Source organism: Topomyia yanbarensis, chromosome 1, assembly GCF_030247195.1.
Source record: "Topomyia yanbarensis strain Yona2022 chromosome 1, ASM3024719v1, whole genome shotgun sequence".
Lineage (NCBI taxonomy): Eukaryota > Metazoa > Arthropoda > Insecta > Diptera > Culicidae > Topomyia > Topomyia yanbarensis.
In genome coordinates, this window is record NC_080670.1 from 198643675 (window position 1) to 198671593 (window position 27919).

Here is a 27919-nt window from a genome sequence, read left to right on the forward strand (position 1 = left end):
TTCTTCAGAAAATTTCACCGTGAAATTGACGAACGTGTTTGGTTACCCTATCTGAGTTCGGTGGAATCTAGTACCTCACTTCACTTCTCGTACGCCGGGTTCCACGAACTGGATTGCTAAACGCACCCCACATAAACAACAAAAAATACGTCAGATTGATTTATGTTTTCCTTTTGGTTTTCGTCCGCCTGGCTGGACTACAGTTTATCATTCCCTATCGCACTTCACTTCGGTGTCTCATTATTCTTACAGTTTTATCCTTATCAGTTTTTCATCCAGCGTGAAAAAGAACACTCGTCATCGCCTTCGTCGGTATCAGAAATTTCCGAATCAGTTTTTCTCGCCCTATGCTTATCTAAACTAAATTGGATTGTTTTTTTTTTCCAGTGCGGGTCGGCATCCTCTCCTTTTACACTTCTCCGACCGGTGAAGGGAGACTGTAATAATTAGAAGTACAACAATCTAGAGCCCGGAGAAGGAAAAGTCCCGAACACGATGATAACTGATAAGAATTCGTCGTCGCCACACGAAGAAGAAGCTCCACCAGCGCAAGCAAGTAGCCGAAAAGTTAAGCACACTTCGCTCAGCGTGCACCATCAGTCTTAAGACGTTCTCGGCCGGTTGCGGACGTGGTCCCATAGTGTTCTTTCAATCTCATCCTAACGTTTGTTGTGGTTGATTACTGTTCAGCGAGCGAAAGGATATCTTCTGTGTAGCTCAAAAAAAAACTAGTGACAAGGAAAATGGATGAGTTTGCTCTGTGTTGGAACAACTTCGCCGATAATATTGCTAGCGGCTTTCAGAATCTGTACGATCGTGGCGATCTGGTCGATGTGACTATTGCCTGCGATGGGAAGTTGTTGAAGGCGCACAAGATCGTACTGGCCATCTGTAGTCCGTACTTTCAGGACATGTTCATGACGAATCCGTGCAAGCATCCGATTAGTGAGTAATGTTACTGTTTTTGTGCTTTATTGTGTTTTTTCTAGGGTGGATTCGGGCTTAATCTAATTAGGCTTTCGAAAGTATTGATTCGCTAGGTAATCGTTCGGGGTTAAGCCTTTGAGTGAGGTATCGAATTTATCGAATCCTATGATAGGGTTTTGTGATAAGGGACCGTAAATTTTTGATATCGTATTATTTGATAAGCGTTTTATCGATGCGAGGCTCAAGAATGAGGATTGGTATTTTGTTTAGCGTTACTCGACATAGGGTTTCAAATTTAGACTTGAATCGGTGATGAAGGGGTAGTGTTTGAATTAGTGCGGCTGTTTGATGCATTTGCATGTATCTTTGATCCCACACGCATGCTTTTTGGCAATTATGAACTTGGTAATCACGTTTTGTTCGGTGCCTCGTGAGATTAATGTATTGAAGGCGACAAGGGTTGTTGCAAGCCTTTATCAAACAGTAGATTTTGAATTGAAGAAGTCGGCGAGTTTTGACGATAAATGTATGGTAGAGAGTAATTTTTACATCCTTCACGAGCACATGCTTTGGACAGTACCAATAAGTCTGTATCTGCATACTGATGTTTTTGAAGTGCCATAATCGCATATAGACTATAATAGTTGGGTAGCCACGGTGAACACGCCATCCTCCAGAGACTTACTCGCAGTTAAATTATCGCTATCTGCGTTTCTGTACACCTACTGCATCCGAGTTATCAGTGATTTTTTTTCTTGTGTCGATCTGGGAATTCATCTGAATTTTTTGATTCAATTCAGTTAGAGATTTTCCCAGTAATCTCTTTCGCGAGTTATTGGTCAATGGATACATTCTCTGTTCAAACAGCTTCTTTCCGTTCTTGGCTTGTTGTATGCTCATTGTCTCGAAAGTTAGTTAGGAAAGATTTGAACACTTTGAATGATATTGCCGGCTACTTTGAACACTTCGCTGAATTACATGGTATGACATCTTGAAGGCAAATGTCACGATCAGTCCGTCAGCCGAATATTTTCACCTTACGTGACGTCCATCTCCTGCTCTATCAAACATTCTTCAAAAGTGTCTTCAAATTTTCACAAGATGAAAGCGAATGAAAGAGCTCTGAACAAGAATATCTTTCACCCTGTTGGCTGTGTTTCTTTGACGACGGGAACTGTTCCACAGTGATTCAACGTAAAGCTTATTGCATTTCGATCATAATGCTAATCCTGTGGTACTCAGATTTGGTAAAGTTATTCATAGAAAGTCAAATCAGTTCTGCAAACCTGTTGGAGCGATGAAGGACCATATTCTTGAAAGTTTCCAAATTGTTGATTGTTTCGCAACTAGACATGAATCACAGAAAATTCATTCTGGCTACTTTTGATCTATACAATATTCCCAAATTGGAAAAAAATTGGTTAAGATCATTTTTTTGTATATAAGAAACACAATACCTAACATAATAAATGTTTTTTTTTGTTTCGGACTCTCCTTGTCAGTAACTAGCACCAACTTAATGCTAGTTAGATAAGTCCAAACCAGCACCAAATTGGCACTAGTAACTATTTCTGGAATTTTTTCACATTAGGAAAACTGCAAAATATGTATGATGGTTCCGAAGTTTTGTGGAATGGTATTTATTTTTATACGGGAACGAATGCTTCCAGTGACATTTCGCTCCAATGGCAAGAGTAAGACAGTAAGTTCCACCCCGTATTGACTTACGTCTTTCTTAATACCATACTGGGTTGTCATTTTTGAACCTTAATAACTTTTTTCCTACTAAACGAATTGCTAATCTTGTTTCCCGAATCGGAAGGAAAATGTTCAATGCTTGCGCTACCGATACCTTGTTTGCTATGTAAAACTTGTTTAAATGGTTCAAAAACTAGGAGTGGATAATGTTAAACTAGGACTATTCGTTGTCGTATCACGTTATTAAAATTCTGTTTTATCTCTTTTGCAACGGCCAAATGTACACATTAAGTTTGATTCACTGGGTTCAGTTAAATTTTGCTGGGGATTTTAACAGTACAGGTCGGACTCGATTATCCGGGTGTTCCGAAAAAAATTCAAATTTGAACTAGAATGTCTGATTATAGTGCTAATTCGATCATTGCAGGCAATAGAACTTTTTTCATGGAATGGGGGGGGGGGGGTTCTAGGGTTAAGCTCCTCTCAAATTTTGACCCACTTCAAAAATGGCTTATATATGGGATATTCCGCGCAAAGTGAAAAAACAAAACTTGAAATAGAGCTTCACGGATTGGAACCAGTTTTTAAGAAATTGTTCATCTAATCTAATCTAGAAAAAATACTAGTTTTTAATGGCAGTGTTGCCAAATATGCAACTTTTTCAGTTTTCAACTAAAAGTACATTTTTCTAGTAATACAGTGAAGACCCGTTTTTATCAGCCTTTGGTGAAGTTTAAGCTGATAAAATCGGGATATTTTTCTTTCTTTTTAAGAAACTGAAGCTCTTAAAATATTCTTCTTTGGTCCCTAGATGTAGCCTCATAACCTTTCCTGATTATTTAGCTTAAATTTCCCTTAAGGGGGTCTGACAGTGCAAAATTAAAAAAAAAATAAAAAAATGCATACTTCGGATCTCTAAGATAAAAAAAATATGCTCAAGAAAGGATTTACTCAAGGTGTTAGTCGCTTTGAATAATGTGTCATACACACTATATTAGCTACGATAACACAATATAAGTAAGCCATCCACAGTAAGGCCTATAGCAAGCTGAAGCGAAAGGCGAAGCACTTTGCATAGTGTTTTGACGCGTTCGCCGACGCTTCGCTCCGCTTTTACTATGACAGTACAACGCGTTCTGCATGCACGCTTCATATAGACAGTTCAAACGCATTCGCTTCGCTCACCGCATTCGCACCGCATACCGCGTAAGCATGTCATCGGCCTAATACACAATCATTTCACTCGTTACCGCAATGTGTGGTACATTGAGGCACACTTCTGTCAACTCATCAACTGTCAACAAAGTGCAGTGAAATAATCATAGTAACCCTTGCTTTCGTTTCGTTGATCACAATGGCACATTGCGGCACAGGCGATCACGCTGTTTGTTTGCAAGCACAATTCGATTGGTGCTAAGCGACCTACCCCTTGGATTTACTCGAATTCAACTTGGTTCGTCTGCTAGAGCCCACCAAACTACCAACTATCAATTTTCATATGAAGCTGATGAAATCGGGTCAAAAAGCTGATAAAATCGGGTCATCACTGTAACCACGTCGGTAGGCCTCTTTGACACATGACATGCTTCTCAGAATTCTGCTTGGATACTTTCCAATGCAAATCTCTCAGAATTTCGATTGAATGCTTATCCGTATTTCTATGTTTTTCTTCTGCGTTTTGATGAAGGATTCTAGTGAAAAGCTTTTTTTAGGTCTGGTGGAATACTTCTCACGATAGAGTTCTACGAAGATTATGATTTATTCAAGATGCTAATGGAATCATGGTCCTATTTTCATTGAAATCCGGTGTAAAGGTCTTATGAATATCTTGCTCTGAGTTCTGACACAATATTGCTCCTCTCCCATTATCTCCTTGAACAATTGATTCCTGCTCAGAATTCGAATGGCATCTTCAACCCTTAAGTGCGCAATGTTGTTTTGAAACAACATTACGAAAACCATCTCAAGATTATCATGGTAACGTTTTAAAGCTGTGAAACAATTTTCAAAAAAATTGAAAAAATGAATGGTTTGCGCCTTTAAGGGTTAACCCTTTCATGGCCATGTTTTTGATAAGCAACCTCATTTCTAAACGACTATAACTTTTGGTTTACACAACATATGTTTTCAATGACAAGTAAGGCTAATAACTGGGACTAATATCTTCCATTGGGTTGCGCTGAAGCAGTGCTGCCAGGGATAGTTTGTGTGGTGGTGAAAATGAAATTTTGGAATATTTTTGTAGCCGGCAATATCATTGAAAACTGATCAAATTTTCTAATTTAGACTGGCTTCAACTACTTTTTTCAGGCAATTTGACTAGATCGGAAGGTAAATATTGAGCAGCTTCTAGCGCTGTGAAAGAAGCACCTATCTTTATTAAACCAGGTTCTTCGTGTTTCATGACGCCAACAGTTCCAGGGAAAAATAATTTTGGAACACTATACGCGGTAGAAAAATGTTGGTCAAGAAAAGGTTAACAGCATTCCGAAGTCGCTGGAGGCGATTTTAATTCTTGGGTAGCACAGGCAAAGATGGAAGTTAGGCTATGTAAAAAGGGCGCCAGAGTTTGCGAAGACTACATGCGTAGTGATCACCTGACAATCCAGTACAACATTGGTCAACAAAATAATGCTACAAGGACAAGGATCTCTTTGTGGAGGCACGACGCGCACTCTTCTAACTAGAATGAAACCCCGGGCAATCGAGTTTGACCTGTATTGCAGAACACAAACCTTATTTGTCTCGGAATTCTTGCACAAAATTGCTATAAACAACAAATACATACCGTTACCACAGACTAGTAGACATAACACTATGATGGAATTCCCTCAAAAAACATCGACCCGGCAATTTTCCCAGAACACTAGCTCCACCTTTTATTTACAGTCCCAAACACGCATTTGCTGGTGGGTTACCCCTCAAGTTCGAGAACAATTTTTCACTAGTGGTCTATCCCTCGTATGCTTGTTCATATGTCAGTGGCGCCATAATTGCAAATGTGTCCACAGTCCCAACTACAAATATATTTAAAATGACAGTTAAAGCGGGCGAAGCGTTGTTTTCGAGTGTTATGTGCCGTTACCTCGTTACCAACATAAATAATAAATGAAAATCACTTGAAAATACAAATCACACCAAAGGTGTGAGGGCCAAAATTTACCCTAATAATTTGATTTCCAATTTCTTCGCGAATGAAGCTTAATTTCATAAAATAACACAAAAGTTTGACTCGATTATCCAGGTGATTCGGTTATCTGGGGCGAACTTTTTTTGAAATCCCCGGATAATCGAGTTCGAAAAGAAAATTTACTACCGAGTTCTCCACATAAAATATCTAGAAATAAGATTATATAGTTTTCGGCCAATTTCTGCCGATAAAAGTTAGGCAATGCTGACTAGTTCAGTAATTTGTAAATTACATTTGGCAAATAACCTGTGAAAGTAGCATGTTTTAGTGGGAATTTTTTAATGTTATGCAGAAAACTTGTACACGAAATAATTGTCCTGCGCCAACATCCCGGCAATGTCCTGAACATTACCTACACTGAAAAAACTAGATACGTTAACATCATGTGGAAAACACTTGAATTGATTCAATTGTAAAACACATGAAAAGCTTACGTTTACCATTTGAATATCTAATAGAGTGTGGGCAATATGATTTTCTAGTGGAATTCTTGTGAACATTATGTGAAAATCACATAAACATCATAAGAAATACCATTGACTAAGATTTCCAAATGAATTACACGTGAATATCAATTAGTTTTACCTATAGATTTAATGGGTAGAAGAATCGGCGATATCAATTGTTTTACATATGGATATGCACTATATGTTTTTCACATGAATGTTATGTGGAAAGTTCATATTATGCGACTCAACAGCATGGTAACCAAAATTCAATGGTAAAACATATCGTATTCATGTGAAAATAGGATGAATACAGTTTGAAATAGCACATGAACTGCGTTTTAATAGATTTTCATGTGAAATTCGAAAGGAAATCATTTGATTTGCCGTTCAACTTGCAAGTGGACTTGAAAATGATGTTAAATTTCCCTTGGTTTTATAGAGTGATTTTTTATCAGTGTACCCCTATTTTTTGTCTACAGTCGAAAACTACTGTTGCTGGAGTCTAAGCTGCATAGTTTTGAATCAGGATATACCTTCATGAAAATATTTAAGAGATGGTGTAGTCACAGACTAACAGACATAACACTATAAGGGAATTCCCTCAAAAAACATCAATTTTCCCAGAACACTAGCTCCACCTTTTATTCACGGTCCCAAACACTCATTTACTGGTAGGTTACCCCTCAGGTTTGGGAGCAATTTTTCACTAGTGGTCTATCCCCCGTATGCTTGTTCATATGACAGTGGCGCCATAATTTCAAATGCGGCCACAGTCCCAACTACAAATATATTTAAAATGACCGTTAAAGCGGGCGACGCTTTGTTTTTAAGTGTCATGTCTGTTAGTCTGTGGTGTAGTTGTAATTGTAAAAGTAATACATTTTTGATGCACAAAAAATATGGGAACAGTTTGTAATTTTTCCTATAAAATTCAAAAAACTTTTTGCGCCCACACATTCCACCAAGAGAAAAGTTGAAATTATTTCTCTCGCAACTCTCTGTCTCAGTTGTTTTAACTAGAGCTCTCTAGGCAGAGTCTCGACAAGAGAATATTAGATAAATTGGCAACCAAAGCCCGCAAGAAGCAAGTTTGGCATGTGTTGAAAATCTGCAAGCTCTCAAGTGTATATTTTAAAATGAAAAATGTTTTCGATCTTTTATCGAAGCTGGCGAACGCAGAAGTGTTTTTAGCCAGCTATGTGCTAATGTGTTGGATATTTTTGAAAAAATTAATTTTTCAGTATCAAAGCAGAATATACAGATTCCACTCATATGGCTGATCTTGGCCATGTTGTCCCAGTCGGGTTAAATGTTTCACGTGAAATGCTTTCAATAGGATTTTGATCTGGGAACAACAATGCGTACTATTTTATCGCTGAACTGATTTTATCAGTGAACAATAATTTCAATACGAAACTTATTTGAAGCGCTACTGAGTCTTCGAAACCAGTAGTATTTCAATTGTGAAAATCCAGCAATGGATTGGTTATGAACATGCTTTCAATTTTAAATAATAAACACCACAATTTCTTTTGAATCGGAAAATTATTCAGTCTAATGATCAATATTACTCGCAAAAATTTCAAATGTAATTTACTAAGATCACAATACTTCGATCGCGTAGTTCTAAAACCAGAAGCTCTGCTCGTTTGGATACGTCAAATTCGTCTAGTCCATACTCTACCTCCCGGTCAAACCATTTGGAATTTGATTCGAAATCCTGAATGGAGTCAGTATGGATTCCAACTCAAATGCAACAACCAATTCGACGTCAACATTTCATAAAGCATTATATACAATATGCTCATGTTGAGAAAATGGCGTCTGAAAAATTACCTCGTACTTTATATTCCCATTTATGAACAGGAGCTTGATTAAGAACCAAACAACTCAATGCCGTGTTAAATTAACCACTTTTTCCGAATAATGTAACAGATTTGTTAAAAAAAATTGTATTTTGAACGTTTTTTGTAGATAAATGTTTTGGTCCCTTTTGAAACATCGCACTGGTTTTGTGCTCTCTCCCATAATCCCTTTTCGGCGAGACGTTAGCTTATAGTGCGTGCGGGTGAGCCCTTTTGTTTACAGCAAATGATTATGTGACGTTTATTTTGATCCCTTTCTTGGTGTTGCGATGTTTTTGTTCCCTTTTCAAGTATAGTCTTTTTCATTAAGAAAAGGGCCCATAAACAAATTTTTCCGTTTTGTTGTTTGGTGTATATGAACCGTTAATTTTTGAGGGGAAGTGAAAGTGAACATAAGCAAAACAAGTTATTTTGCTTATGTGCCTTTTCGATAATCCATTATTTCGCCAACAGCCAGGCTTCAGAATCAGCTTATTTAAGGTATGTATAAAGCTTTGTTAGTGTCCATTTGAAGTAAGTATTAACCGGAATTGTTTACGTTTTGTTTATCGGCCCATTTGAAATGTTCTCGTCGAATTCTGAAACCGATTGAGTCGTAATCGGTTGTTGCATTTGAGTTGGAATCCATACTGACTCCATCCAGAAATCCGAACCGGCTCCGGAATGAGTTTAACTGGGCTAGAGTGCTCTAGTTTTAACCTAAGAGAAGAGACGACAACCCAGTAAAGTTCAGCCGGAAATGAACTGGAATTCTGGCTGGTTCCAGTTCGTATTCCGGCTCCAGTGCAACAACCGATTCTAACTAGAATCGGTTGTGTCACTGGAGCCGGAATACGAACTGGAACCAGCCAGAATTCCGGTTCATTTCCGGCTGAGCTTAACTGGGAACAGGCTTCTTGCTCTTCTTAATTTTCTCGACTAAGCCCTGCCGTAAATCTAAAGACAACAAACGTTCATCGTTGCCAGATTCCTTTTTTACGCTTTTCATAATTGCTGAAAATAATTGTACCTCAAAGATCGCACCTCAACCAAGAAGTTACAATGCTAGCTGCATTTACAAATTATATTGAATATATAATCATGTCTCTCTTAACAATACACGTGGCTATATCTTCATTCTAGACTTTTATTCAATTTGCATGAAATGTTGATGTGTATGAAAAGTAGCCAGAATATATTCAGCAGCACTGTTTTCCATCCCGTTTGTAAATATAGTGAACGCTCATGACTGACAAAACGACCAATCAGAAGCTGGTTCAATATTGAGATTAGGACTGGATCAAATTAGCTACGCGATTGTCTTCTCTTCTCTTAGGTTTTAACAGCAGACTTAGCTACTGAATCCCATTCATCGCAGTCGGAATGTTTTCTCTCAGAATTTCAGCGCAATTATAACAACCGATTCGAAAACCGATTCATGCAGTATCCCTCTAAGAACGGTTGGTTTCAAAATCGTCCAATAAAGGACGTTCGTTGGACCAATTTGTACAACGTCCAAATAACCGTTCAACAAACGTCCATCGTTGGACCCGTGTTGAACGGTTTTGCAACAATTTTTTGGACGTCTTAGTGGGATGGGTTTTGTTGTATTCGGACTGGATTTCCAACATAAATCAGCCCACACTTCGAATCTCATTCTGGATGTGTTAACTGGGAAGAGGTTACTTTATAGCGCGGACATCTATGTGTCGCCATAAAGAAGCTCTTGTTTTACGTATATTGCCGCAAGTTCTCCATAAAATGGAAAAAAGCACACCCTTTCATACAAGGTAAGCAGAATCGACATAAATTACTCGATTGGAGACCTTACAGCGTCTCCATATGTATCTGTTCGGTTTGAAATTCAAAACAGTCACAAATTGTGAAACTTTGGAAAGGAATTCAATTTACGTTGCACAACTTCACGATCCTAGTATCCAGAAGAACAAGATGAAAGTTGAATAATTTTGAAAATCACAGTTGTTGAGATGCCATTTCTCTACCATCGGAAATGGCGCTGGGCCATTAGGGACCATTCATAAATTACGTAATGCAAAAGATGCCCAAAATTGACTCCCCCCTCCCCCTATGTAACAAATTGTCACAAATTTTTCCATCCCCCCTCCCATGTTATATAACAAATTCCAAGAATTTTTTTTCTTCGATGAAAAATGTTACGTAACGATCTAGTTAACACCCCCTCCCCCCTATGTCACAACTTGTCGTACCCCCTCCCCCCCCCCCCCCCCCTAAAAGCGTCACGTAATTTAAGAATGGTCCCTTAGGCTGTTTGACCGAAGGTCATTCGACCGAAGAACATTAGGCCAAATGAAAAGTTTAACAGTGAAGGGGGGGGGGGGGGCTCGAAGCTCATCCTGCCGAGATTTCGAGCGTTCTCTATTATTATTTACTCTGCTTGCTTCTCAATTATTTGCTTATGTCCTTTTTGTCATGAGCTGTGCTTTTGAATTATATATAATGTAAAACATTCTATTTAGCCAGCCCTATTATATCAAATCAGTTTTATTGTTTCTGGATGTAACGCAGTTTTAAACGCGACAACTTATTGCCGCATAACCGAGGCCAAGAATCCGAAGCGGCGCACAGTGGCACAACTTATGAAAAAATCCCAAAAATCAATATTTTGTAATTCTTTAACGATAATCGATTCAAAAATGAATTTTTGACATGTCGTTAAATCAATTGATGTCGAGGATTTCTGTCCAATTCAATTCATATGAGTTTTCCGAGTTCGAACTTCAAATAGCGATATCACAAGACCTAAACGGCCAATTGGAGTAGTTTTAAGTTCTTAGGAAAGAAGAATGATTGTTTTAAACTATAGACATAAGCTTTTCATATGGAGACGCCCGGTAGTTCAGAAAGCTTCTTACAGATTAATTACCTAAAAAATTGAGAAATTAATAACTTTTACTAATTTTAGTAACCATTATTCCTACTATCAGAGGTGGTTGGCAACTATTATTGACGGGTATATTAACCCTTTAACGACCAACGCCTTCAAATGGGCTTAGATAAAAATAGCCAAAAAAAATAGAGTTAGGAAATTCCAAAACTGATAACTGAAATGGATTCAGCGACCTAAAATTAGTTAAAAGCACAATTTCCAGCCATATAAACCAATTTTTATAGTTTGAGTGGTTGGCCTCCAAAAGCGGGTAAATCTGCTTTTTTTTACAGGAAATGCCTAAAAAAATAAAATCTGTAGTATACTTCTCAATTGACGAGCATTTTCGGAATACGTTGGGGAAGGGGGGGGGGGGGTGATTATTTCATATTAGTTCGGAATTCAGTCGCTAGGGCGGCACTGTTATCAACTTTTTAATGGAACGAAATAAAAAAAATGATGTCTACGACAAAGTTGTATTTCAGGTAATTAAAAGTATATCATCTGACGATACTAGCTTGCTATAAATTTTGAAAAAGGGCACATTTTTGAAAACATCTGTAAGTTAAATTTTCACCCAAAACATGCTCTATTTCGAAACGTACAGGACCTACAAAGTTTGCATCGTCAGAAGATACAACTTTCTCGAAGACACCACATTTCTATCTAGCTTTATTGAAATAGTTGATAACAGCGCCGCCCTAGCGACTAGATTCCGAACTAGTATGATGCAACCAAATAAACTGCTACGTGCCATATAGCAGCTTATCCTCCGATTCAAACCGATACCGCGATGAATGCAAAAAGGTGCTCTTATATATACTTACCAAGTGTAATAAGAATGAAAGACATTTCCATAATGTTATATTATACGAACCAGCTATTAAATCATAGTTTGGAGAAATGAGAAAGGCACAATTGCACCTCTAGGTGGATTAAAACATGTTTTTTTAATTTTTCGACCACAATGTACCACTATGCTATATTTCCTCGTAAGGAGAAAAACTGGGTAAACACCAAAATTTCTCACCAGGGCAAAATTTTTTTGGTGAAACCGTATAGATATGACATTTATACTAAAATTTCGAAAAAGTACGCTCAACAATATACATTCGCGTAAAAAATTTATATAAGACAGAATATAGCCATACTTAGCAAGTATGTGAGTGGTACTCACCTTCAGGAACGACTGTTTGGACCGAAACGTCAACGTGCAACGCAATCTAACTAAAATCAGTATTACATCGAGTTTAACGTTATATGAGCTACAACACAACTTATAGAGCTGACACGAATGCCGCTACAGTGGTAAAGTGTCAAATATAAACAAAAAAAACAGCTTATAGAGATGGCGAAGCGACTTTTTTTAGAACCTCGGAAAACTCGTCCGAATGTCCTTCAGCCTAGTGACCTTTGATCAAACGGCCTTCGGCCTAATGACCGAACACCGTCGGAGATACATTCGATGTATATATTTGAGGAATATGGCTAAATGTTCATCGATTTTGATAAACGAGAAAACCAACAAGATCCTTAAATTAATTTATGATCGGATTGATCATAGATTTTAACGAATCGCAAAGAAGCACGTGGTTGTCTCCAAAGAACTATTGTAGCTTGTAATATTAGTTAAATATACCATAACCGGCGTTTGATAACCAATCTATTATCCAAGCACCACACTTCGGGGTACGCAAACGATAAGAAATGATTCCTATTTATCTCCGCTATCACATCGACTGTCCCGTAAAGCCACATGACTCATTGTCGCAAGTATCTATCTATGTAGTGTAGTGCGCACCACGCATAGAAAGTGACAAGCAATAACAGGCACCGACGAGCATCAATGAGCTGTCATACAGAGAAGCTTAACTCATTCGATTCCGATATTGCGATATCACCAACAGGACGACGACGACGACTGCACCGAACACCCGGCGGTCGTGTAAGAGAGATAAAGATAAAACTGGCAATAATAAAAGCTTCAAGTGGTTCGATAGATAGACAGATAGCCGGTCTTGTCGAACACACGTCCAACATATGCATTGTTGGTTAACGAAGATACTTTATCAATGCTAGTAAAATTACAATTTATACCTATTTACAACTTGTATCTCAAGCTGGGGAGCCGCGTTACCGAATTTGATAAAAACCGAACGAGTAGCATCAATTCGACGACTATCAGAAGCTAGATAAAACAATTGAATGGAACATTGTTCAGCAATAATGAAATTTTACGGCCTTCTCTGGCCTCGCATTTGATTCCCTTCTATCCATTTGTCAGCAGTGGTGACCAACCCGAATATAATGATCCCAAGTGCGTTTATCTAATCGTGCTTATCGTCTGTTCGATACTTGAATTGCGCTATTCATCGATATCGAACAGCCGTTTCGGTTGTATGAGTGATTTTTTTTGCCCTTCCTTTAGTACCACGTATTTTCCTTCTTTTCGTGATAAATTGGTACCCGATAATAAATTCGATCCCTCGAGCAGATTGTACAACCGAATTGCCTTCGAACATTTTTTACTGCCAGGCCACGTGTCCAACGCTATCCATTTAACATGCGCTTTCCACTCTTTTCTTTCAGTCGTCCTAAAAGACGTTTCCGTGACCGTGATGCAGGAGCTGCTGCAGTTCATGTACCAAGGTGAGGTCAACGTGAAACACTCCGAGCTACAGAGTTTCATGAAAATCGCCGAAACATTACAAATCAAGGGACTGACAGCTTCCCACAAAAACGATCGCAGTTCCACACCTCAAACGATGCCAGCGCCTGCGCATAGCAACAGCACCATCAACAACAACAACAACAATCAAGTGGGTAGCTTGAACCGTCACATCATGAAAGATTTGGGTGGCCCCTCGACTAGTCAGCTGGATCCATCGAAACTGAACTCCTATCTGGCGGCTGCCGCCAAAGAAAGTCTGAAACGAGCTGCCGATGGTTCGTTCCCATCGGCCGACCAGTACCCACTTCACTATCCGAAGAAAGCACTCAAACGTTCCACTGACAGCATCGATCAGGAAAGCAACTCCGACTGTATGGATAATAATAGCTCGGATGAGGTATTCATCCCAACTTCCCCGCAAATTTCCATGGTCGAACAGTCATCACCCTCGGTCCGTCAGTTCGATCTGTCCAGCGTGAAGCGGGAAAATACCAACGATTCGTCCAGTTCGCCCCAGCAAAGCCCCACCAATCTGGCCACTTCGGCTGCCGCGATGGGAGCAGCGGCGGCGGCCGGTATGAAGCTTGGCTTCACTAGCACACCGACGCATCATCCGGCTCTGCATTCGATGTTCGGAGCGTTCGAGCATAACAACACCAGCTTCAGCGGGATTGCGAACAGTTTGGCGTCGATGAGCGGGGCCGTCGGTGCTGCTGTTGCTGCTGCTGGTGGTGGTGGTGGTAGTGGCGGTGGTAGTTCCGTTAGCGTAAAGCTCGATTATTCCAACGATTACTCGCAGGATTTCGGCAAGGGCGGTATCGTTCCCGGACACATGGATATACCGGCAGGTCAGTTGGGTTTTTGTTGTTTTTTTATGGCTGAAATGCTTTGGTAGATTAGAGTTTATTTTGCAGGTTTGAGTTGCTTTTTAGGATGCTTTTTTTGCTTAGCTTTATTTGTAAATGTAAAATTTCGTATTGACCAAGAATATGACAAGTCCTCCTTGTTTTCAATACATTGGACACTATTTTACTTGATTATCTAACAACTAGTCAATTTTGAGTCGAAATAGAAAATATTAACATGTTTGAGGGACACGACACGTGCATTGCACCAATTTTAAGGCCCTACTTTAAAACAATAATGGAAATTTAAAATTTTAAACCTTGTTAAAATCTGTTATTCTGAATTATTACGAAAATACGCTTTTAGTTATTTCACTGTCATAAACAAATATAGCCTACTGAGGTAACCGATGAAACAATCTATATCAACCACGTGTCACGTGTGATGTCAAAACTTTGAGGCGATTATTGTGATGGATGTGGATAAAATCTTACATAGTTATGATACTTTCACATTAGCACTGAGAAGGCTACACACTTTGAATCAGCTTCATAGTTTCCAGTTCTACAGAAATTGAGTCAAATTGTAATCCCATCGGATGTGATGCGCATCAGTTTTCTATCATTCGACTTCAGTCTGCTACCCCGCAAAACTCTGACCGTCGTCATCCGTCTCTAGATCACGGGTACATTCGACACAAATGTCCGAAACAGTTCCGAACTGATTAAAGCGTGTGCAGCCTTTTTACGACGCATCCCCCCGTCAATGACAGTGTCGGGACGAGCGGCGACTATCAGATGCGAATGAATATTGTACATTTACCCAAGCGAATATCGCATACCACAGCCGCCAATACAGTAAATGCTTTCTTCGACGACAACGACGACGTCGACGGACGGATGGACCCCGAAATCAAAACAACACATCTTCATCGGAGGAGAAAGAGATGATCACCGCATCGTCATATATTTGCCTGCCTGTGTGTACGTAAATCAGGCCGACCTTTGGTGAGACCTTTTTCTGCTGCCCGTTACTCGGGAACAATTTTATTATGATATTGAGGCAAAATGCCTCAATAAATAAACATTAGAAAAATAATAACTTTTCGGACGGGGAAGCTCCGCTGCGGCGGCAGTCATGAACGCGGGACCGATCGTTGTTGTACACACAGAGAAAAGATAATGATAAAGTGGGATCGGTTTGGCGGAGGGAACGAAACGGTCGGTGATGCGCGCACATGCGCTGGCCACGATCTCTCGAGTCGAGCCGATAGTCGATAGTTGAAGCGACTCTCGTTCTCGTATGATGTAAGATGCTCGATCTTGGGCTGAAGGGTCGATCAGCAGCAGCAGCAGCGCTGGTGATGGACAGGGAGATGGCGGGATGCAGAGCAAATAGAGATGTGTTGTTATCGGCGAACGAAAACTAGAGGGTATTTATGTAAGCTGGAATGAAAGATGCGCATAGAGTCGGGTTTTAGAGCGGAGCGGACTTGGAGATTAAGCTATGTATTTTTTTTTTGTTCTTTTCCACGAGCCGTTATCAATCGAATTAGCTTATGGAGAACGGTCGGAAAGATGTACGATCTTATGGTGTTTGAACAGACGCCAAGAGCAAAGTTCAGATAAGTGGAGCGAAGCGATTCGTTCTGAATTGAACATTTTGTTTACTTGTTTATCAATGCTTATCTATTGTTCGACGAATGAGGGTTCGCTTTTCCTTTGAGTTCGGATGGTTTCATGTTGAGCGACAGGTCCTACGATTCTTATGTTTCAGATAAAGATGCTTCAGTTATGGGTGAATTTAACTGAGCGAGTAGAAGCTTCCAATTATTTTTCATCGCATGTTGCATACATTTTCTTTGGGGCAACAAAAGTACTTCTAGATTCTTGCTTTCAATACCATCAATCGAAATCTGTAATTTGGATTAATTCGGAGATCAATAACCCATGATTTTTTTTCGCTCCTGGGATTCGAACCTAGCATCCCTAATAACATCAGCGATAACGCATTACCTTATGCAGATCTGTCACTGCGCATAGATATTACTGGTATTAAAACCCAGATGGTCAATTCGAATAGCTGCCCCTTAGTGATAATCTTTTTTACTGGTATTTGTATTATAAAGTCCAACTTATAATCTATCTTATTGAACTAAACTAAACTAAACATAATTAAACTAGTGACAAAATACGATGACGAAACTGTAAAGAATCCGTGACGAAGTCGAAAATTTCAGTAAAATGGTTGAAGCGGCGGTGCTAAAATTGGACTGTTGGTAGCGTAGTTACTGCTGTGCATTTCAGGACGCAGCAGGGTTTGAAGACGAAGAGGTAACTACGATGTATCATCATATTCAGCCAGCAGAATCTTTGACACGAAGGTAGCCGGCGCCGCGTGTTTCTGATGTGTTATAGTATTAAGTCCTAAAAGACGACAACGATCCTCGTTTAGTTGATCGTTCCACGGCAATTGACGTAACGCATATCGTACGAATTTACGGTGGACTGCTTCAATCCTATGAGCACTAGAGGACGTTTGCAAATTTCAACTGCGGGCGCACCAGTGAGTAATAATGAGCCTTGACACACAAAGGAAAAATTCGTTTAAAATCGTCACTGAGACGTGATGTGTGTACGTTAGCCTTTTATCAAGAATGACTCCTAGATCCTTCACGTGGTCAGCGTTTTGTAGCTGAGTTCCTGTGATGTTATGGTGGAATGTAAGCATACTTCTTGACCACCATGTTTCTTACACACCAGCTATAAGTGGTGTCGATAAAATACTGTAACTCATGGCAAGCGACTTCGGTAGTAGTGGCAATTGAAATTTCAAGCGCAGGATGAAAGCTGTCAAGTGGAACAATCACGCTGGATGCTTCATTGACGGAACAGGCGGACTTAATATTCTCACTAACACAGACGAGATCCAGAAAGCGTGACTGGGTGGTTGGGAATCAAGCTTACTTAACTTAGTCCGTTGAAAGCAAATCCGTCCAGTAGCATACGACTGACGATGTTATAGTTGTCAAAGCTGTCGGGTCTGTGTAAGCGTATCCGTGTCGTAACGGCACCCAAATGAGCCCTGGCTGATTGCAATCATCAAGAACAATCATCGTGCCAGCTTGTGAAGAAGCGTTATTTACAGCATCCATGTGAAGTTGCATGATCTTGCAGTCGAGTCGCTTTTCAGGAGGAATATAGACAGCACCAATATAAAAGCTTCTCTATGGGGTTGTAATTCTAACCCAAAAAGTCTCAGCATTGGTTAAACTACCTTCATCAATCTCACTTGAGCCAAATGCGGTGGAAACAGCAATCAAAACTCCTCCACGACCGCGAATACTGTTGCCATTATTTTGGGCCGCACGGTATATGGTGTAAGCATCGCCGAAAAGCTGCACCGCTGTTATCCTTGCATCAAGCCACGTTTCGGTGAGGACGCAAACATCGTAGTTACCATCCACAGCAGCTAAATACACGTCATCAATTTTCGTCCTCAATCCTCTTGCGTTCTGGTAGTAGATCCGCAAATCATCAGTGTCATGTGCCAGGTGTCGTAATGCTCACCAACTTTCAGGACTGCAGGCTCGATGATCAGCAACACTGCGAATGGCGCGGGGAAAGCAGGTGGTACTGTTGTCCGGAAGGGGAATAGTACCACCTGCTGCGGTGCGGATGGAATGACCGAGTCATGAGTGTTGTGTCCAGCGGCTGACTGCAATGGGAGGCATACTTGTAGCTGCGCAGTATCACGTGTAGTTTCGGAGGGTCATATATTGTTCAAGTGTTTACCTGAGCGGACAGATGAGATGCGATAGAAATTTTCATTTTGACATAGAAGATTCGATTGAGGGTGTGCAGTATCTTCAAGTGCTTCGGAAGGACATATATCCTTCTTGGCTTTACCTGACACAGAAGAAGACAGGTAGTTCGAGGTCGCTCGCCGAGGTGCATGAAGTTGGACAGACGAGTTTATCCGGGATAGCTTGGCGCTACATTCCACCACCAGATGGATTCTTGTCCACAGCAATCCTGTGGAGAATTTTTGAATTGGTCACAAATTCACGAAGGTAAATGTTCTCCGGTCAAGTCTTCGGACAGAGTCATCACTTTATCTGATTAAGTGATTAAAGAAATTTTCTAGAAATACTATTGAGTTCTACAAGATTATGACACGAATAAACTCATGATTAATGGAGTTCATGTTTGACAACTCTCGGCGGTTTGTTTACTTCGTGAGTTGCGTAAGTGCGAGTGCAACGGGGGCTCATCTGTTACATTCGAACTCACGTAATTACCTTGTAAACAAACTACCGAATATTGTCAAACGAATGCTGATTTCGGTTTTAGAACAGAATCGCCCTAGGTTCGCTCTAATATTTACAAAATCCATACAAAAGTGACAACTCAGAGCGAACCTAGAGCGACTCGATTCTAAAAACGAAATCAGCAGAAGTTCATAACTAGAATCGGTTGTGTCACTGGAGCCGGAATGCGAACTGGAACCAGCTAGAATTCCAGTTCATTTCCGGCTGAACTTTACTGGGTGTTATTTACTTGTTACTGCGGCGGTTGCTCCTGGTTACCCTATACACACAGATGAGACCAAATTATTCGAGCGAGATCAATCACTGGTGATTGTGAGTAGAGTGAAATTATCATTGAATCAATTTACTAATAAATTTTATTCAGTTGAAGCTGATCAACACAACCAAACTAGGCCTTTCAATCTGCTATCAAAAATCAGTGAATTACAATTCGTTCTTCGTAACAATAGTTTGCAGTAGCACTCGAGCGGAGTCTGATAATAAATTGAAAACTAGATATGACGCTGTGATGTTCGGCAAACGATTACTCAGGTTGTTATCGTTTTGGTCGTTTTAACGGTTAAAAGATCAAAATGGAGAGCCGAAAAATTGTCAAAGAGAAACCTTTTTTTCCTATAAGTGATAGTAAATTGAAAGCTCGTTGAAATGTTGATTTTTTTTATAACAAAATATATATTCATTTTGATGCTTTACCAAAGAAATATAAACGAAGAAAATTCTTCTAAGAAACGCAGAGTAGACAAGGATAGCAAAATGAGATCAAAATCTGATCACAGTCTAACAGACATAACACGCAAAAACAAAGCTTCGCCCGCTTTAACGGTCATTTTAAATATATTTGTAGTTGGGACTGTGGCCACATTTGAAATTATGGCGCCACTGACATATGATCAAGCATATGGGGGATAGACCACTAGTGAAAAATTGTTCCCAAACCTGAGGGGTAACCCGCCAGTAAATGAGTGGTTGGGACCGTGAATAAAAGGTGGAGCTAGTGTTCTGAGAAAATTGTCGGATCGATGTTTTTTGAGGGAATTCCCTCATAGTGTTATGTTTGTTAGTCTGTGATTTGATGTCATATTTAAAAAATCTAAGCCTGAGAGCAAAAAAAGATTTCAATATAATGCTATTGTCAAAATATGAATTCTACTTGTAATTTTGATGTTCGACTTTGCTCGGGCAGGCTGTCGGATTGATCACGAATCTCAAAATATATTCTAAGATCGTCAGCGAAAAATAGTTTACCACCAGGACTTAAAATACTGACAATGTTAATAAACAGCGAAAATTTCAGTGATCCGAGTGTACTACCTTGACGAACTCTAAACTTTTTGAAAAACAATCAAACTGAGCAGTACCAATACAAACAGCAAATTGACGATGAACGAGATACGATCGAAACCAGTGTCTAACACTCCCAATGCAAACGTTTGTTGCTGAAGCGACACATTGAAAAGATACGCGAGTGGCTTCAATAGAACAGTACAATTCAGGCATGATACTCGAACCGGGTTCGAAGGACGCTTTTGTCTTCTGGATAACCGAACGAACTATTTCATCGTCGATGGTGAACACATTCATGCTCAGAAGGGACTCCTCGATTAGCGTTGTCAGTCATATCAGGCGAAGCCAACTTTTGGGAGAAGGAATTGTTATAACTGCGGCAATCGCTACTAGCGAGCGAAAACATCGCCGGGATGATTGCCATCGTCTATTGGTAGAAGCACGAAGTTTCCTCCAGACAGTCTCGATAGAAGAGAAGCTTCCTTCCGAAATTCGACAAGAGACGAGAGTTATTTCGTAATTATAAAATATTTTGATGGGGCGGGCATAGCGTAGTTCGTAAATCAATTGACTTGTACGCAGCTCATCTGGGTTCGAGTTCCGACCCCGCACATAGGGTTAGAAATTTTTCATAAGAGATTTTTCTTACTCGAAGTGGCGAATGTCCTTAAGGTTAAAACCGCTATAATCAAAATAAAAAAAAATATTTTGTAGGTCGAGAGTTCGTACACACATGAAAGATTCAACACATTTAATGTTTTTAACGATTATACAAATTTCATTGTCGGGTTGATCAAACTCTTAGATTCCAATAGAGTTGAATCTAGATTTTGCATCCTACTTGCATAGACTATAGTTTTTTATTATATTTGTTAAATTATCTCGTCTTTGTAGCTTTCAACAAAAATGGCATGACAAATCCACGTGAAATGCCTCGTGCATGTATACTTGCGAATACTATTGCTATTGACGCATGACTTATATCCGAGCTCACAACGCGCGATATTTGTACTGTCACGATCAATATGAATGTTGTTAACAGGAACAGGAAATGTATATTTGTCGCATATTGAATCATCACCTTCTGATGATTTCAAAAGGGTTATATCACGATGCAAATGTCCACCACATAACGTGGGACAGCTCAAATATCAATTTGAGAGGCACTGAATACTTATACTCGACAGAAGAAATCACCCAACTATTCGCACGGTCTGGCAGGGAAGAGGTGTTCGATGTAACTTACTGCTCTGATAGTATACTATGTATGAGTTGCCAAACTGGCTCGTTCGAAAGAGTTCGAACCATCGTTATATGTTCATATTCCGATCATTTGAACGTCTCTCGAATTCCGGAACAGGTTTCCGTAGGGTCGTGAGTTGCCGTTTCGGGCTTAGATTGTCAGATGCGCTTCTCTGACGATAAAAAGGAGTAATTGGGTCATTAGGCCATATGCAGTTTTTGATTTTTTCCGATGCAGCTGGCGTTAAAAAAACGTAATCGAACTTTTTTTTTACTTTTGTATATGCCAAAGAACACATAAAAATTATTTTATAAAGTTGAATTATCACGACCGCACCTTCCATTTAACTACCTTGATCCCTATCCTTTTGCTGGGATAACTGTCAAAAATGGTAACCCAAAATTCGCTGTCAAAGAAGATCGATAGTGTCAAATGAGGATGTGTTTACATTGTTTTAGAAAACCAACTACAAATCTTTCTGAAGTTTTAAAGGTTGAAAAAGAGAGAAATAAAAGAGAATTTTATTCTACATTTAATGACCCAATTGATTCCCGTTTTGCTAGGATTCAGTTGAAATTCGAAAAAAAGTATTCCAATTCTGGGACATGCCCTGAACACATAACAGTTAATCAAATGTTTAGTTAGTTTTTGGACAGGTCAGCGTTTGACAAAATATCCGCCGGTCTGATTAATTCTGAGCAAATGAAGCACTCTGCATTACCGACATTAAATCGCCAATTAGGTTTTACACCAAAATGAACCAGCTGAACTTCGTTCGACGATTCTCGGTGGTTTGTTTACACTAGAGTTACGTCAGTTCGAATGCAACAGATGAACATCTGAATCATTTTGAAGACATTTGAAATGCTGTGAAGACGTGTTTTTCATTTTGAAGACAATTTTTTTTTTCGTATATCTGACTGATTTCTGGCAGAATTCTGGCTCAAAATCAATAACCGATTCAGAATCCTGGCTGTTGAAGACAAATGAAGACATTTTTTTATGAAATGTGAAGACATTTGAAAAATATACCTGGTATCCCCGGTTCACATTGCTACGAGCCCATGTTTTTAGCTCGATTTGAAACTTGTCGAATACCAACAAACTTTATTTTTTATGTGTTCAACTTGTGTTCAGGTGATAAACGCGTTCGGATTTTATGGGGAAACATTTTCAAACTATATTGTTCTGTTCATGTGTACAGTCCTTAAGTATTTGAAACGTAACTGGCGCTACTGGCGTTTGGTGGCAGCTTCAAGCAACAAACGGTATTAGGTAGAAAAACTCTAGTAAGAGAACTGCTGAGAGAAAAACAGCATTTTTGGCAACGTATGCCCCGGCATTGTATGGCAACACGTCCAATGTTATAAGGATACCCTCTAAGAACGGTTGGTTTCAAAATTGTCCAATGAAGGACGCGCGTTGGACCAATTTGGACAACGCCCAAATAACCGTTCAACAAACGTCCATCGTTGGACCCGTGTTGAATGATTTTGAAACAATTTTTTGGACGTCTCAGTGGGTAGGCAGTGTTCGATTGGATTCGTTTTTTGACAGCTAAACGCGAATCCAATGGATCCAAAATGGAGTCTCCGCAGTTGAATACTTTACGCTGACGTCACAAAAGAACTGAGTGTTCATTTTTGACAGTTCGCTTGTACTGTTTACATGGACTTAGAAAAATTCTTTACGATTTGCTTCGAGCGAATCTAGTCGTCCACAAATTTTTCTAAGTCCATGTAAACAGTACAAGCGAACTGTCAAGAAAAGTGAGGTTAAATGTTTCAGTAAAGAACCTAATTAAAGTCATGGATTGTTTTTCGTAGCGAACGAGGTAATGTCATGACAACGCCGTAACATTTCCAATTGAGCCTGATACTGCTTTAGTTACGGAACATTCTGTTTTCCCCTTTGTACGGCACGTGTAAACTCTTCCAAATCAAACCTTCACTGCGTGACGCAACAGGATCCACACTGCAGTTGTGTACGTTTCTACGAACCGCGTATCACAGCGTGAAACAAATCTGACAAATGTAGATCACGACATGACCTTATTTCTCGCTTAGAACTAACTTGCTAGATTATCGTTCTCCTGGCGGTGCGCTTCTACCAGAGAGGATCTAAAATGTCAGCCCCATATTCGTTCTTATCAAAGAGGCTACAACGATGAGAACATTTAAGCGCGATTCAGACGATACATCAGCTTCCGTCAACGTCAACGGAACGTCACCGTTCCGTCAGGATAAGTTAAATACTTTCTCTTGCGTCCGTTCACACATGCCGTACGTCAAAACGTTCCGTGCCGTTGATGTTGTGTGTGAATGCCTTCATTTAACTGCATGTAACTTATCCTGACGGAACGGTGACGTTCCGTTGACGTTGACGGAAGCTGATGTATCGTCTGAATCGTCCTTTAGAAGACTTGCAGCAACAGCAGCTGTAGAGATACTTGTCCTAGTAAGTGTGATCATTTTTACGCTACCCAAACGAGACGGTTCCCGATTGGGCAACGTGTCGACGGGTTTTTTTTCGGGGCTGATAAAACAATGATCTCAGCTCGTGGTGTCATGCTCCCGGTAAATGATCACCAGCACCGATCGGGTGCCGGAAACATTTTGGCTATATGAGCACGATGCCAAAGGCATCAAATTCGACTTTGGGCGGGCGCAAGTTATTATCAAAGAAGTGATGTTTTTTTCTTCTTTTCAACACGATGTTTACCAACCAGTTCACAGTGATAATATATAATTCCTCATAAAACGGAATGAGAGCCACGATGATGATGAACACGGTTAAAAACCAATCAACAGCAGATAAAGCGTAACGATGGTCGGCAATGTAGCGACTTATCGCGTCCGGGCAGAGGGTTTATCGGAGTAATGTTTCATGATTTATCCTTTATCGCCCACTTATCGGTATTTTTTTTTCAATGAGTTTAACGACTTCGGAATGCAAGGGGAAGAATCTATCTGATAGACACTTATGTGTAGTGATAAGTGGGACCCGTCACCTTTCTGTAACTAATTTTATGTAGCTTTTCGTTTTTTAAAAAATGTAATCTAATAGTTGTAGTTTTAATTTATTTTGCACTAATTTGCACCTTAACTAGTTGCTGCACAGAAGCTTGGCACCATTTTTCCACATTATTACCGAGTCGCCAGTTAATACAGGCCAATTTTCTCACAGGTCCGAGTATCACGATGCTTTCGTCAACCTCGCTACTCCACAACAATTGTATCTTTAACCGAAATAATACGGTGGCCACTCAGCAGGGTTTGAAAACATACTGGCTCTGTAAATCGTACCGCGTCTCAATGTGTCGTGCACGCTGCATAACCCATCACGGACAAGTGATATCTTCAACCGGAGTTCATAATCATCCGCCTCATATGAAAGGGGTCCACGAATTCCCTCAGCAGCAGCAGCAGCAGCAGCCACCGGCACCACCACCTCCGCCGCCGCCATTACCTCCCCCATCTAACAATGGTCCTCCTTATCCTACTCCCCACAATCATCATCCTACCAGCGAAACCATCAATGATGCTGCGATGCCAAACTCCAACGGTAACTACGCTCATCACGACCGAATGGTTCACCATACCCATTATCATCCGAACGCAAATCTGATGGGACCACCACTCCACGATCATCATCAATATCCTCCTCCTCAGCAACATCAGCACCAACCACCACCACCACCCTATGGTCACCACGAAATACCTTCACAAGTCTATCACCAACCTTACGAACCTGTACCAAACATGCCACCTCCAATGATCCAACAACAATCACCATTAACAGACCACCCTCCGGACAGTCATCAACAAACGGACACTTCCGATATCAAACTTATCCAACTGCAACCTCCGGCGAATCATACCTCAGACCACGCAGCAACCAACCTGCAAGCAACCAATCTGATGGCGTATGAAACCGCTACTGACAGCATGTTACTACCGCCACCGCCTCAGCCGCCCACGGCCATCAGTGCGAGTCTGTCCGAGGAACAGCTTCAGCTCAAAACCGAGCAACTTTCCTAGTTTACGAAACCTACTGTATACTGTACGACTGTGTGATATTAAAATATGTAAATAAATCATTCGAATCGTAGAAATTTCAATCCTATAAGCGACTATTTTAGAAAGTAACTCTCCCACGCATTTCGTGAATAAGCCAACTGAGAATCTTACCATCTTCTTCTTCCATCCACAGTGGCACCCGGCGAGAAATGGTTCCAGGGCCGGCTGCAGTTTATGCTAAGCCAGCGCGGTAAACCACTGCTCGTCCACGACGGTCACTCATTCGGTATCCAGTACATCCGAAAGGACAAAAAATACTGGCAGTGTAATCTATCCCGCAAGTACAACTGTAAGGCCCGCGTCACAACAACGGACACCGGAGATATTATCGTGACGAACAATGAACACTGTCACACCGAGATTCGGCAGCATCTGCGCAAGGATTACAAATCGATGAAACAGTTGAATGCTAATCTGGCAGCATTGCGGGCGGCTCACCAGCAGCAGGATGCTGTCGGTAGTTTGGGGTTGACCGTTGAGTCCGGGCTGAATAATAATTCGCTCGGTGTTAGTAATAATAATAGTAGCAATATTAATAATAACAGCAATAGTAACATCAATGTCAATGCGATCATTCCGATGCTGCAGCATCCGCTGCAACAACCGCAACCGCAACATCAGCAGCAGGAACAGGAAACTAGTCTGAACCTGTCTACGTCCAACTGGCAGCTAAAGAAGGAACCGCTGTCCGGGAACGAATAGCAGCTTGGTGGGGGGTGTGAAATGACCAAAGAAGTTTCGAAATTTTGTTTTTTATTTGTTACGAGATTTATCGTTTGTCCACATTTAGCTAGTTTATTATAGGGAAAAAAAGCTGATAGTAATAAGTACCTGGGCCTTGGCCAATATATTTTTCGATGGACAGATTGCTTACATGACCAAAGTTTAGTTGTACTTAGGGAGATTTTCTCTAGATATTTTAAAATGATTGTTATTTTTGTCCTCGTTCATGGCAACTATTTCTATCAGAGGCGACATTTTAATGTGTAGGTTAAGCGTAGAAAGGGAAACGACATGCAGGTTGTACGGGCATCCCTGTTTGGCAGCAAATTTTAAAGCAATGACTTTTGTAGGTTTTATAAAACATTTTTGTATGTATTGTGTTAATATATTTGCGTTTGAATTGTACTAAAAACTATCCCAACATCCAAGCTAGACAAGCGTTGTACGCAATAACTAGAAGGTGTTGCCGATCAACCAACAATAACCCGTACCATTGAATAGCTGCTTCTAATACAGGAAGTGATGAGACCTGTACCGAGGGATGAATGTTTGGAAGGTCTCAACACCTCGAACCCCAGTCTTGTGTCTAACTATGACTGGCATTCGAAGTAATGAGAAATGCCTAGCCGTGTACGGAGCCTGTGGGGCACCAGGGCTTCGGGAGCAAAAAAATAAGAGGGATACATGGAACCCGCCAATTAAGTGGAGCGTCGAAGAAACGCTATGGGTGGCAAATGCGGACTGGCCACGAACCCGCCGATGCACTAAAGCGAAGCTGTTGTGTACCAGACATGTGACAGCGCTCAACGGTTATTGACTCGCCGAACAATAGTTACTGTAAGAAGAAGCCCTGTTGGATACGACCATGTAGAACCCCTCGACCGACTGTACTAGGAAGACCAGACAAGTAGGCTACGACAACCGTACAAAGAGCTCATCCATTCGTACATAGATCGCCAACGAGGTAAGTGGACCAAAGCCAGCTCCGTGTTGGGTGATTCTTCGGTAGCCTATTCGGGTTTCCACAAGCCCCAACCGAAAAAATCAAGGGACGAGTGCTCCTTGAATGCCACAAGAAAATGAATAGCGCCCAACCTACACCGAAATGGTCAAGTCGATTGGATGCCCAACGTACACCCTCAACCTCGAACAACTGAAAGCCGCTCGATGTGCACTGATCGATAACGGGATTAAGTTGAGTTCGAACAAAACGAAACAGCAGATTAGGAAGTGCTCCTTCAAACAAGTCTATCTTGAACTTTCTTGTACAGAGAGGGATACAGCTAAGTGGCTACAGGACAGCCCTGGGAATGCGGTACGTTGGAGGCTGTTGCGTTTTGCTCCCTTAACGTCTGGGATATGTACGTAGGCCGGACAACCACCCCCTCCAACGTACGATGTTTCCGCTCAACTACACCACCCTGCTGGGGGTTGTAGTTGCAATAGCGTGCTGAGCTAGAATTCCTTCCTTCATGTAGAACAACTTCAAAGTTTTCTCCATCACCGTTGGATCGGATTACCTATGGTAATGCAGTCAGCTACATCGGATTTTAACTTTGATCCTGACCACACCGCGCTGTAGCAGCAGAATGAGAGGGAACCTCAAAACTCCTACCGCACGAAGCCTGTGGGGCACACCTCACAGTATTTTTGTCAAATTCTTTCCAAACACCTGGAATTTCCTGACCTGTCGCACCGGCAGTTGGGAAAAATGTTGAACATTCACC

General features: G+C 40.6%; 1 protein-coding gene across 3 annotated transcripts; it reads left to right on the top strand.

Annotated features, from left to right (window-relative positions):
• Positions 1-182: 182 nt before the first annotated feature.
• LOC131687324 (broad-complex core protein isoforms 1/2/3/4/5-like) lies at positions 183-26556 on the top strand. Of its 3 annotated transcripts, none has more exons than XM_058971405.1 (4): positions 183-312; positions 388-945; positions 13606-14535; positions 24577-25554. In XM_058971405.1, exons 2-4 carry the CDS (start codon positions 744-746, stop codon positions 25428-25430), a joined length of 1986 nt encoding a protein of 661 aa, XP_058827388.1. In that variant the 5' UTR covers positions 183-312; positions 388-743; the 3' UTR covers positions 25431-25554. The 3 variants fall into 3 exon arrangements, with proteins under 3 accessions (XP_058827388.1, XP_058827394.1, XP_058827401.1); XM_058971411.1 differs by having other exon boundaries at positions 183-308; XM_058971418.1 differs by lacking the exon at positions 24577-25554 and adding an exon at positions 25603-26556 and having other exon boundaries at positions 189-945.
• The last annotated feature ends 1363 nt before the right edge of the window (positions 26557-27919 follow it).